Genomic DNA, 13,058 nt, shown 5'->3' on the forward strand with positions numbered 1-13,058 from the left:
ACCTCATCAACACTATTTCCAGCTCTCACAAAGCCCTATTACTAGCCCTCTTTTCACAAGGAGAAATTTGAAATTCAGAAATGCTCTGTACTCTGCTCAAGGGCGTGTAGTTTGTAAGTGGATGAGCTGCCACCGAAGCCAGTGTCTTTGAAATATCATGACATGGCACTGTGCCTGTGGCGTGCCCACTTGCTGGGCACCGTAGGGAGAAGTGCAGAAAATGACCAGGATTTCTTTGTGGCCTACAGAAGAGAGACTTATGGAAGGAATCGAACGGTACAAAGGATGGAGTGTCCCTTGGGAAGCATCTGGGCCAGTGGCGCTCAACTGTCCACGTGTCAGCATCACCCAGTAGCGGATGGCTGGATCCCCACCCAGAGACTCTGGTGTTACTGGACTCGGGACAGCCCGGGTGGTGGTGGTTCTTCTTCTCCTTCTTCCTCTTTCTCGTCTTCTTCCTCCTCACACTTCTTTCTCCTCTTCCTCCTTCTTATAAATTGGATTTTTAAAAAAGATTTATTTATTTTTCTCTTCAATGTTTCCCAGCATCCAGGAGTTCTCTACAGCAGCCTCTGGGAGCTGGAAAGGGCATGGGAATGGTTCGCTTCCTGGAGCATCTCAAGGAAACACGGCATAGCCAATGCTGTGATTTACTCTAGGAGGACCCTTTCAGACTTCTGACCACCAGAACTTGAAGAGAATGAATCTGTGCTGTTTTGATGAACCAGTAAGCTGTGGTAAGTTATTACTGCAGTGATAATTAGGAAACTGATCAGGAAACTAACCCAGCAGGAAAGGCTGGACTTGGGCTTCATGCCCAGGCATCTTCCCACACCTCTGGCAGGAGAGCTGGAGGGGCTCATGTGACAGCTGGGATGGGGAGCGGACTGACTCCCTCAGTCAGAAAGACCCTTCTGGAGCTCGGGGGACCAGAGAGGAACTGGGCTCTGTTTCAGGCTTAGCCGCTAGCCCACGGTGTGCCCAGGGAAGCCCCTCCCTGCCCTGGGGCCCAAGTCTCCTCTTCTGCAAGGGCTTGGAGCCCATGACCTGTTGGTTCCCTCCAGTGCTCGCATTCCAGGATGTGATGCGTCCAGTCCCATGCTCCCAGTCTTCCACTGGGGGATAAACTGTTACTTCCCTGATACTTCCAAGAGGCTGTCACTGATGGATGGGAAAGTTGGCTCCAGAGGCAGCCAGACCTGCACGGCACGGCATTAAGCCTTTGCCCCTTCACAGCTGTGGGACCTGGACAGCCCTGGTGTCGCCACATGGAAAACACGGATGACACTTTTTACTACACATGGCTGTTGGGGTTAAAAGGATCAGTGTGTAGTGTGCTCAGCACTGCACCTGGCACTTAGAAAATGTGCGGTAAATGGTGGTGACTTGTGCTGGAGAAGACTCTCGAGAGTCCCTTGGACTGCAAGAAATCAAACCAGTCAATCCTAAAGGAAATCAATCCTGAACATTCATTGGAAGGACAGATGTTGGAGCTGAAACTCCAATATTTTGGCCACCTGATGCAAAGAGTCAATTCATTGGAATAGACTCTGATGCTGGGAAAGATTGAGGGCAGAAGGAGAAGGGGGTGACAGAGGATAAGATGGTTGGATGGCATCACCGACTCAATGGATATGAGTTTGAACAAACTCCGGGAGATGGTGAATGACAGGGAAGCCTGGTATGCTGCAGTCCACGGGGTCGCAGAGAGTCAGACACAGCTTAGCGACTGAACACCACCAACACGGTGGTGACAATGAGAATGACAGCAGGGACGGTGACAACTACAACTGGGCACTAGGCTTGCCACCCCTGTTGCCAGTCTTGAGGTAGGCAAAGAAGTGACCAGCTTGGTGGTCCATGAGCCAAAGCTCTGTGACAAGCTGGGAGGAATTGTGCTTCTGGCTGGGGAGGTCTGCCCCACCTCCCTACACTGGACTTTTGGGGGAGGGGGCAATCCTGAGTTCTGCGTGCATTAGGACGGGTCCCTGGGGTCAGCCACTGGGACTGGCCTGGGTAACTCATACTTACTCAAATGGGTCGCTGGGGTCAGCTTTCTGCAGTTCTGGAGGGATGGGGATCCGCTTATAGTACATCTCCCAGTCAAAGGCGCCCCGCATGGCATCCCCCGCCTGCGTCTCGTACCGGAAGTCATCGTGGTCAATCACATCGATCATTGGGCACACGATGGTCTTGCGGTTCCGAGCGATGCGGTCTGAAGAAGCCAAGAGATGCCTGTTAGGGAGGCTAGATGGGAAACCAGCTATGTGCATGATCCTGCTCTGCAACTCATTCACATTTCTAACATGTTTCCTGGGTGATTTCTCTGAATACTTGAGTTTGAGACTCCATGAGGAAGAAAGAGTGCAAGCTTTAGGTAAGACGGACCAGGGCTCCCAGCCCATCCTGCCATCCACGATGGGTTCTTGGGTCAGCAACAAAAATAACATTCAGAGCCTCAGTGTGCTCCTCTGTAAAATGGGGAGAAGAGGCTCTGGTTGCAGGAGTACTGGATACAGTAATGTTTGAAGATATTTAGCACAGGTGCCCATCATGCTCAGCACTGTTACGGAAAGAGATTAATTTCTTTCTGGGAAGGACCCTGTTCTGGCCCTGCCAGGCTCCCCATTCTGATTCCCAGCATCCAGGCACCCCAGAACTTACCCCTCATGGCAGACTGCCTGTCCCTGAAGCTCCCCAACACCTCCTGGCTGCCATCAGAGAACAAATGGTCCTTGCGAGAGAGGCCAGTTCACCTCTCCCAACAGTCAGAACTACTGATGAGTGAGGGAACTATCCCATGAACTCCACAGGGCAAGCAGGGCCTGGTGGACCTCAGCCATGCAGGAATTCTGCCTGCAAGGTGATCCAAGGTGGCAAATGGGGGTCTTAACCTCAAAATGGCTCTAAGTCCCTTTCAAGCCAGAAAGACGCAGACTCTATAAAACTCACTGTTTGCCCTCTAGTGAGTCTTCTGCCAAGAAGCCCTGACTACAGCCAGCGACTGGGGCAGATGATCTGCTATGAGGGGCAAGTGGGCTGTGCTGGGCTGCCTTGCTGCTTAGGCTTGGGATCAAGTTCAAGGCTTGGAATGGGGAGTCTGGTAGGGCCAGGGTAGACTGGCAGCTGCCTAGGGCCCAGGCTTCATTCATTGAGTTATACAGTAGACTTTTCTTCCAGGAGGGAAAGTGGAAGTTTTGTCTCTTTCTAAACAGCAATACACAATCCATAGGTGGGTCATGAAATTGTATGTGTGTGTATTTGTAATGAAGACAAAAGAACATTGAATCCCTGAATATCAGGATGCATTCTAGGTGATGAGGGAAAGCACGGTTTTGGAAATATTTCAGTCATACTGCATTAGTGCGTGCATTTGTGTAATGGACTGACAGATCCCCAGTGTATTTCTAACTGTGGCACACAGTCATAAAAGTTTGAAAAATGGTGCTTTGACACTGTGTCCCCATGAACAGATCTGGAACCAACAGTATCAGAAGCACGCAGGGTGTGTTTAAGTGTTCTCCCTCAACCTCCCAGGGCTGGCCTGCCCCAGGTCTGCTGAATCAGGATCTCTTGGGGTGGAGCTTGGATCTGCCCTGCGGAAGGCTCCCTAGGAATTTTTAAGGAAGCTGAAGAATCTTCCTGGGGAAAGATCTAAGGAAGGGCCCTTTCTCCCTAACAGGGCTTCCCTGATAGCTCAGTTGGTAAAGAATCCACCTGCAATACAGGAGACCCCGGTTCAATTCCTGGGTCTGGAAGATCCGCTGAAGAAGGGAAAGGAAAGCTACCCACTCTAGTATTCTTGGGCTTCCCTTGTGGCTCAGCTGGTTAAGAATCTGCCTACAATGCAGGAGACCTGGGTTCAATCCCTGGGTTGGGAAGATCCCCTGGAGAAAGGAAATGCTACCCCCTCTAGTATTCTGGCCGGCAGAATTCCATGGACTGCATAGCCTATGGGGTCGCAAAGAGTTGGACACAACTGAGTGACTTTCACTTCCCTGCCTAATTCTTCATGGCTGTGCGAGGGACCTCCCTTCCAGGGAGGGTTTGGGTTGAGAAAACAAGGCTCTGCTGGATGCCGGCTCATTGTGGGAGGTGTGAGGTCAAGGCGGCGGCATCAGACAGGCAGCATTCCATGGTGCAGTCCTCACCTGGAGATAGGGTGCCCAGGTTCAAACCCTGGTTTTGCCATGTATGAACAGTATAACCTTGGGAAAGGTTATCTGGTGCCTCTGAATCCCGGTTTCCTGGCTGACAGAATGGAGGAAGACAGCACCTACCATGTGGGGTCTCTGTGAAGACCAAGCAGGATGATGGCCAAGAGGCTTAGCCCAGCAGGTGACCCCCTCTCTGCCGACATCCTCTGTGTCCAGGATTGCTGAGAGCAGCTCAGAAGCAAGAGCCTCATTCTTTCTGCCCTTCAGTTTTCTTATTTGCTCTATGTGGATAATAATGCCTGGCCTGTCTCCTTTACCATATAACTGTCACCTTCAAACACAGCTGTGGCCTAAAAAGATAAGTGACTTGCAGAGGCATGATGCTGATGATGATGGTGATGACAAAAATGAAGAAAATGATGATCAAGTGTGGCTTTCCTTTGGGGAAAGGAGGGCTAAATCCTTCTCAGGCTCAGAAATGCCTACTCTCCAAAGACGGCAGAGTGAACTGTGCATGTTTATGGCTTCAGACACAAAAGCCAAGGTGGGCTATATCAGCTGTTCATATTAGCAGGGACAGACTTTTACAAATACACCACTGGTTCACATTTCTATTGGAAAAAGGAAAAAAAAAAGAGGAAGAATATTTCTTCCATGTATGCCTGTAGATTATGAAAATTACCCCCATATATTTCCATAGAAACAGAGTTAAGGCTATTTGGACCACAAGCTCAGCATCGTGCCTACCACTTCATTCTCTTTATCAGTCACTGAATGACCCACCAAATGGGATGTTCCTTCAAGACTATAAATTAGGGTATTTAGAATGAGGTTTTTTTTTTTTTCTTTTTTGTTCTCTTTCAGTCATGAGAGGCAGATCTAGACATCTGGGTTTAATGAAATAAAGAGTTTTCCAGAAAAATCTGGGTTATGTCTTAACCCAGTAGGATCCTGGACCCTTGGGGCCAGAAGCATATAATCTCATACTAAAGTTTGATGTTGATCTCTGTTAGGAAACAAATATGCTGGGTTATCCCATTAATCTGTGTAGGATTTGCTTTCTGTCCTCACTTCTGAATGGGGGCCTAACTAGTGCTCCCTGAAGTGTAGTCCCTGGACCAGCAGCACTGGCATCACCCAGGGGTTGTCAGGAATGTAGCTTCTCAGGCCCCACCCCAACCTCCCAAACCAACAACCCTGGAGCCGGGCCCAGCACTCTGTGTTTTACCAAATCTTGTAGGTGATTCTGATACATGCTCAAGCTTGCCCTAATCTTGACTCCTCTTTGCTCTCTACGCTTTCTCTTATGGAGAGCATATCCCGCCATTTTTTTTCTTTTCCTTGTCTAGGCTGTCACAGAGCACTGGGTTGAGCTCCCCGTGTCATACAGTAATCCCCACTGGCTGTCTGTGTTGCCTATGGGAGGGTGTAGGTGTTAAGGCTGCTCTCTCCATTCGTCCCGCCCTCTCCCTCCCCCACTGTGTCCACAAGTCTGTTGTCTAAGTATGTGTCTCCGCTGCTGCCCTGCAAATTAATTTTATTTATTTATTTGGCTGCACTTGGTTTTAGTTGTTGCACGTAGGACTTGGCACGCAGGATCTTTTAATTTCAGCATGTGGGATCTAGTTCCCTGACTTGGGCAGGGATCGAACCCAGGTCTCTTGCATTGGGAGTATAAAGGCCTTAGCCACTGAACCACCAGGGAAGTCCCATACTCATCTATTTTTGAGGCTTTCACTTTTCTCTCTGGACTGATAGATGTTCCCCAATCTGCCTCCATCCCTGTTCCTCACCTGACCACCAGCCCCACTAGGGGATTTCCTCTTCAGGATCTACCTGTTGGCAGCAGCTCACTGCCTTCCTCAAAGCTCAGTACCTCTAGATTCAGACATGGTTCTTCAACCAGCTATGAGGCACCTCACTGCCTGGCAGCCTGGCTTCAGGTCTCCCTCCTGCCCATAAGGTTGTATGAATGGACTCCTGGATCACGCTGCCCTCTGTCTGGACCCCTTCCCTGACAGCTGTCAGAAACTCCCCGAGGAGCAAATGAACTTAGGCAGACAGTGTGGAATCCTGAAAGAGGATACACTTTGGAGTCAGACAGATGGGGACTTTGACACTTTTTGCCCAAGGGAACTAGCGAGTCATTCATTATCTCAGAACTTCAGTCTCTAATATAAAAAGGGGACACTTTTGACCTGGCATGGTTTTGTGGGGCCTGGAGATAAAGCTTACAGCTTTCTTGGCTCACAGTAGCAACGCAATGTCCCTTACATCATCAAATCAAGATGCCTACTGCATTTAGTTCTTAGCAGTAGGCAGTCTTGGCTTGCTTTCCAGTAACACCTGAAGTAACCTGGGAGAAGCAGTCATATCACTAACACTAACGTGCTTTATGACTCTGGGAAAGTCACTTCCCCTCTCAAAGTCCCAGCTTCCTCCTCTGTAAAATGAAGGGGCAGGACTGCATGGATTCGTAAGGTCACTTTGAGCACCCCTGAAGATCTGACACCCTCGTGGCACCTGGCACAGTGCTGGGTGCATCTCAGGCAGGCAAGGGAAGCCCTGTAGGTGACTCCCTGCAGAAGGTGGGGCCGGTGGCCACTGGCACACTCCAGGCCGCCTACTTCACCTTGCAAGCCTCCCTTACCGAGCAAGGGGGGGAGCCAGTTGACATTGGCTTCACAGTGTGAGTCCAAGAATGTGATGACATCCCCAGTTGCAGCTGAGGCTCCCAGCATTCGGGTCCTGATCAGTCCTTCCCGTTTCTTGGTTCGGAGAATCCTCACGCTGGGGAAAAGGGCCATGTAGTCCTCAAGTGGTTTCTTCAGGTGTTCTGCAAGACAGAGAGTAGAGAAAAGATGGACAGGTGGGTAAGAACAATTGCTGAGTAATCGCTCTTGTGACCCCTTCTTTACAGTTTAGACAGATTTCTGGTACACTGTCTTATTGGGTCTCTCAGATGGGGCCAACAAAGGCAGGAAGCACCACCTGTGTACCGCAGAGAAGGGGGGGCTGAAGTTTAAAGAGGGCCAGTGTTAGTGCCAGACTTGCAACACAGAGAGAACTTCTGTATGACAGAGTTGGCAGCTGTGATTTATGTCTGGCTTGGACCCATTCCCTCATTTTTCTGGCAACAGTACTTGGATTCTTTTTTGGGGGAAACTACCTTTCCCATCCCATTCTCAGTCCTCCAGACTTGGGTGGGTTTGACCTCATCTCCTAGTTCCCAGGGGGAGGAGCGTGTGGCTTGGGCCTGGCCAATCAGGGCATTCCATTCCCTTGGCCACAGTGACTGGTTCAGGGATGGACATGTGACCTGAGTTGGTCCAAACAATGAATCCTGAGAATTTTTTTTTCCAGAACTATTGAACAATGAGGCCTGTTTTTCTTACTAGAGTTACTAGGTTGGTTGGCTTTAAGTCTGGAGCTGCTCCTGACATCTTTAGCAAAATGAGGTGATGAGAGATGCTGGGAGGATCTGCTGAGACTGAAGTCAACAAGTAAAAAGACAGTGAAGAGATGAAGAGAGACATTATCCTGATAACATTTTGATTCTCCAGATCGTCCTGTGCCTGAAGCAGATAGACTCCTAGTTGTTCTTATTACATATGACAACCAGTTCCTCTTTTTGCTTATTCTAATGTAGGCTGGCTTCTGGCCCATGCCTGGAAAAGCTGTTATAAATAAATCTCAAAGACATTCTCTTTCTACTAAAAATGCCAGCTTTAACATTAGTGTCTCTTGATTTTAATCAGGGTTAGGCCCCTTTATGAAAACTAGTATGCTACAAAAAACCTATAGTTTATATCATATTTAATGGTGAAATATTGAATGCTTTGCTCTTGTGATCAGGAGAAAGGCTTTCCATTTTCTTTCTACTTTAGCACTATTCTAGAATTCCTAGTCAGTGCAATTGGTAAGACAAAGAAAAGGCATAAAGATTGGAAAGCCTATAGATGAAATGATTGCTTACACAGAAAATCTTCAGAAATCTACAAAAAACTAGAACAGGTAAACTTAGAAAGATTTCAGGACATAGATCAGCATTTAAAAATCAACTGTATTTCTACAGGCTAGCAAATAAGAAAGCAATTTGAAAATGCAATTAAAACGGTAAAAATACCACTTACAATTTAACAAAGTAAGTACAAACTGTATACTCTGAAAACTACACAACATTGTTGAAAGAAATGAACAATCAAAATAAATGGAAAGATAGTCAATGTTCATGGATCAGATGACCTAATATTGTTAAGATGGCAATACCTCCTATGTTGATCTACAAATTCAATGTGATCAAAAACCACAGCTGGCTTCTTTGCAGAAACTGACAATTGACAAGCTGATACAACAATTTATGGAAATGCAAGGGATCAAGGAATCCAGCACAGCTAAAAATCTATTGATTACTTGAACATTCACAGCAACATTGTTCACACAGCCAAATGGTGACAATAACCCAAATTTCCATTATTTCACAGATAGATAAAGATGTAATATATCCATATAACAGGAAATGAAGTGCTGATACATGCCACAACGTGCACGAACCTAGAAATCATTATGTTAAGTAAAGGAGGCCAGACACAAAAGATCACATATTACAGCATTCCACTTTTACGAAATTCCAGATTAGGTAAATCCAGACCTGGAAAGCAGATCAGTGATTACTGTGAACTGGAGTGGAGGGGAATGAGGACTGACTACTTAATAAGTATGGGGTTTCCTTGTGGGGGGGGGGTGACAAAAATATTTGAAACTAGATAAAGGTGATGGTTGCACAACATTACGAATATGCTAAGTGCCAACGAATCAAGTACTTTAACATGAATATTACATATTTTAACATGGTTAACCTTATGTTATGTGGATTTTACCACAATTTTTAAAAATGGGCAAAGGATATGAATAGGTACTTCTCGAAAAAAGATACAGAAATGGCCAAACACATGAAAAGATGCTCAACATCATTAGTCACCAGGGAAATATAAATCAAAATCTTAATGAAATACTATTAATACTTCACATCCACTAGGGTGGCTGTGATGAAAAAAGGAAGATAATAACAAGTATTGACAAGGATGTAGAGAAATAAGAATTCTCATATACTGTCGATAGGAGTGTAATAAAATGGGGCAGCCACTTTGGAAAACGGTCTGGCAGTTCCTCAAACAACTGAACACAGTTACCATATATTCCAGCAACTCTACTCCTAGGTGTATTTCCAAGAGAAATGAAAATATATATTGGACTTCCCTGGTGGCCCGATGGTTAAGAATCTACCTGCCAATGCAGAGGACGTGGACTTGATCCCTGGTCCAGGAAGACCTCATAAGCCATGGAGTAACTAAGCCCATGGCCACAGCTACTGAAGCTTGTGTGCCCCAGAGCCCGCGCTCCGCTGCAAGAGGAGCTGCCGCAATGAGAAGCTCATGCACTGCAACTAGAGAGCAGACCCTCCTCTCCGCAGCTAGAGAAAGCCCTCGTGCAGCAAAGAAGACCCAGTGCAGCCAAAAATAAACAAACAATTAAAAATTAAAAACCAAAACATACATATCCACATGAAAAGTTGTACACTAATGTTCATAGCAGCAACATTCATAATACCCCCAAAGTGAAAATCAAATCATCCAAATACACATCAACTGAAGAACAGATAAATCGAATGCAGTATATCCATTCAGGGAAAATACTATTCAGCAATAAAGAAGACTGAGCTATGGCAATGATATGAATGAGCCTTAAAAAAGAGTATGCTGGATCAAGAAAGTCAGACAATCTTGCTCTGAATTCACTCCACCAGGGCTTAGAGCTGGGCAGGTCCCCTTGATTTAGGGGATGTGGCCAGATCACCTGTGAGCTGACTGTAAATACAGTTGCCTGGATCCTCCCTGTGATCTGGGAGACTGAAGGCAGCATCAGGATCTTTGGTTTTATTTGACCCTCAGATAATTTTGATACACAGCCAGCCTAGAGAGCACTGGAGTAGTTCAGTCTCTTTATTTTATAGACAGAAATTAAGTCCAGAGAAGGGAAGGTGCCACAGTTAACAGTAAAGCCAGGGCCCCTTAACTGCTTGATCCAAAACCCTCTGAGCCTTTGATTTTTCTAACCCTGTATAAAAATGAACAGTTTTCACTGGGAAAGCAAATTATGATTTCCCAAGAAGCTTCACATATTTTATCTCCCTTGATTCGTAAACTCATACTCTGCATCAATGCTGTGAAAGTGCTGCACTCAATATGCCAGCAAATTTGGAAAACTCAGCAGTGGCCACAGGACTGGAAAAGGTCTGTTTTCATTCCAATCCCAAAGAAAGGCAATGCCAAAGAAGCTCAGACTACCGCACAATTGCACTCATCTCACACACTAGTAAAGTAATGCTTAAAATTCTCCAAGCCAGGCTTCAGCAGTATGTGAACCGTGAACTTCCTGATGTTCAAGCTGGTTTTCGAAAAGGCAGAGGAACCAGAGATCAAATTGCCAACATCCGCTGGATCATCGAAAAAGCAAGAGAGTTCCAGAAAAACATCTATTTCTGCTTTCTTGACTATGCCAAAGACTTTGACTGTGTGGATCACAATAAACTGTGGAAAATTCTAAAAAGAGATGGACATACTAGACCACCTGACCTGCCTCTTGAGAAATCTGTATGCAGGTCAGGAAGCAACAGTTAGAACTGGACATGGAACAACAGACTGGTTCCAAACAGGAAAAGGAGTACGTCAAGGCTGTATACTGTCACCCTGCTTATTTAACTTATATGCAGAGTACATCATGAGAAACGCTGGGCTGGAAGAAGCACAAGCTGGAATCAAGATTGCCAGGAGAAATATCAATAACCTCAGATATGCAGATGATACCACCTTTATGGCAGAAAGTGAAGAGGAACTAAAAAGCCTCTTGATGAAAGTGAAAGAGGAGAGTGAAAAAGTTGGCTTAAAGCTCAACATTCAGAAAACAAAGATCATGGCATCTGGTCCCATCACTTCATGGGAAATAGATGGGGAAACAGTGGAAATAGTGTCAGACTTCATTTTTCTGGGCTCCAAAATCACTGTAGATGGTGATTGCAGCCATGAAATTAAAAGATGCTAACTCCTTGGAAGGAAAGTTATGACCAACCTAGACAGCATATTAAAAAAGCAGAGACATTACTTTGCCAACAAAAGTCTGTCTAGTCAAGGCTATGGTTTTTCCAGTGGTCATGTATGGATGTGAGAGTTGGACTATAAAGAAAGCTGAGCGCCAAAGAATTGATGCTTTTGAACTGTGGTGTTGGAGAAGACTCTTGAGAGTCCCTTGGACTGCAAGGAGATCCAACCAGTCCATCCTAAAGGAGATCAGTCCTGGGTGTTCTTTGGAAGGACTGATGCTGAAGCTGAAACTCCAATACTTTGGCCACCTCATGCCAAGAGCTGACTCATTTGAAAAGACCTTGATGGTGGGAGGGATTGGGGGCAGGAGGAGAAGGGGATGACAGAGGACGAGATGGTTGGATGGCATCACCGATTCGATGGACATGGGTTTGGGTGGACTCTGGGAGTTGTTGATGGACAGGGAGGCCTGGCATGCTGCAGTTCATGGGGTCACAAAGAGTCGGACACGACTGAGTGACTGAACTGACTCTGCATCACAAGTCTCCCCATCTGACAGATGAGAAAACTGATCCTTGGAGAAGCTTAGAAACTTGCCCCAGGTCATACAGCCAGGAAACTCCTGTTTCTACAGGAGGCTTTCTCTCTCTCTAGCTGTGTTTTCCCAATCTCTCATCATCATGTTACCGGCATGATTTTTGCCACTTCCACCTACCTTACAACAACTTCCTTAAGATTTTCTTTTTTAAATCAACTCACTTTTTTTCAAGCTAATAATTTTATTTAATTAATTTTATTTTAAAAGGAAACAGTAAACACCCTAAGTAGAAAATTGGTACCATTTGTGATAAAGAGCTAATGAATTAAAAAAGCCAAACTAATAAGGATAAAGTGATGTTACTAGATTTCAGGAAGATCTCTTTGTAAAGAAGGGAGATAAGGATAACCAGCCAAGACCCTCAATCGGAGGTAATCAGAGGAAATGAAAGAGAGATCTGAAAAGAGAAAATGTACTCTCCCCATGAGTCAATGTTATTTAATGTAAAGTCTCAGAGCCAGCTGAGATCATCTTAGGTACCACTTAAAATCACTTTCGTGCTGGTGCACTTGGGGAAACACTGCTCCAGGCACTTGATTTAAGTCTTCAGAAACATAAGGACTAGAGATGAGGTGTGTCTTGTGTTGTGTTGTCTGGCACCCTGCAAGTCGGAACAATTAAAAGATACACAGAGGAAAGATTAACTCCAGATACAACCCCAGGCTGCAAGGCTGAAAAACACTCCAGGTCGCCTCTCGCTTCCTCACAAAGATTAATATGGCTCCTCCTGCCCTTCCCCACTTCTCTTTGGAACAGTGGCTCTGTAGAGAGCAGAAATCAATTTGCCCTAATTGAGGGACTAAATCTTTCCAAAAGAGACTTTCTTGGGAAGCGAGACATGATAGCAAGAGGCATGATCACGCTCCAGATAGGCTGCTATTAGGGCAGGAACACTACCTTAAAAAAAAAAAAAAAATCCATAGTCATTGTCTTGTGACTAGCGCTTCTTCTTGGCTAGGTTCAACTGGTCGGTCGTTAACATGAGGATGAGCTAATCTCCTATACCACACACCACTACTCCCATCAGAGGGAGATATATGGCCCCGTCCGGCTCTAATCATGAGGGCCCCGCTCCGGCAGAGACCCACCGCTAAATCACCCTGTAGGCAGATGGCCGCAGTCATTACAGATGGACCAATTAAGGCCTTCTGACAGCTTGTGGCAAAGTCGGTGCAATTATTTAGGGGCAATTATGTTCCTCCT

General features: G+C 46.1%; 1 protein-coding gene across 1 annotated transcript in view; it reads right to left on the reverse strand.

The window, feature by feature from the left end:
* Positions 1 to 13,058, reverse strand: part of GALNT10 (polypeptide N-acetylgalactosaminyltransferase 10) — a 230,941-nt gene that overhangs the window by 38,810 nt on the left and 179,073 nt on the right. The window contains exons 5-6 of the mRNA XM_040241469.1: positions 6,808 to 6,993; positions 2,032 to 2,215 (exon numbers count right to left, since the gene is read on the reverse strand). Coding sequence (XP_040097403.1) covers positions 2,032 to 2,215; positions 6,808 to 6,993 — 370 coding nt within the window. The remainder of the gene's footprint in view (positions 1 to 2,031; positions 2,216 to 6,807; positions 6,994 to 13,058) is intronic.

Source organism: Oryx dammah, unplaced genomic scaffold (assembly GCF_014754425.2).
Source record: "Oryx dammah isolate SB20612 unplaced genomic scaffold, SCBI_Odam_1.1 HiC_scaffold_5, whole genome shotgun sequence".
Classification (NCBI taxonomy): Eukaryota; Metazoa; Chordata; class Mammalia; order Artiodactyla; family Bovidae; genus Oryx; species Oryx dammah.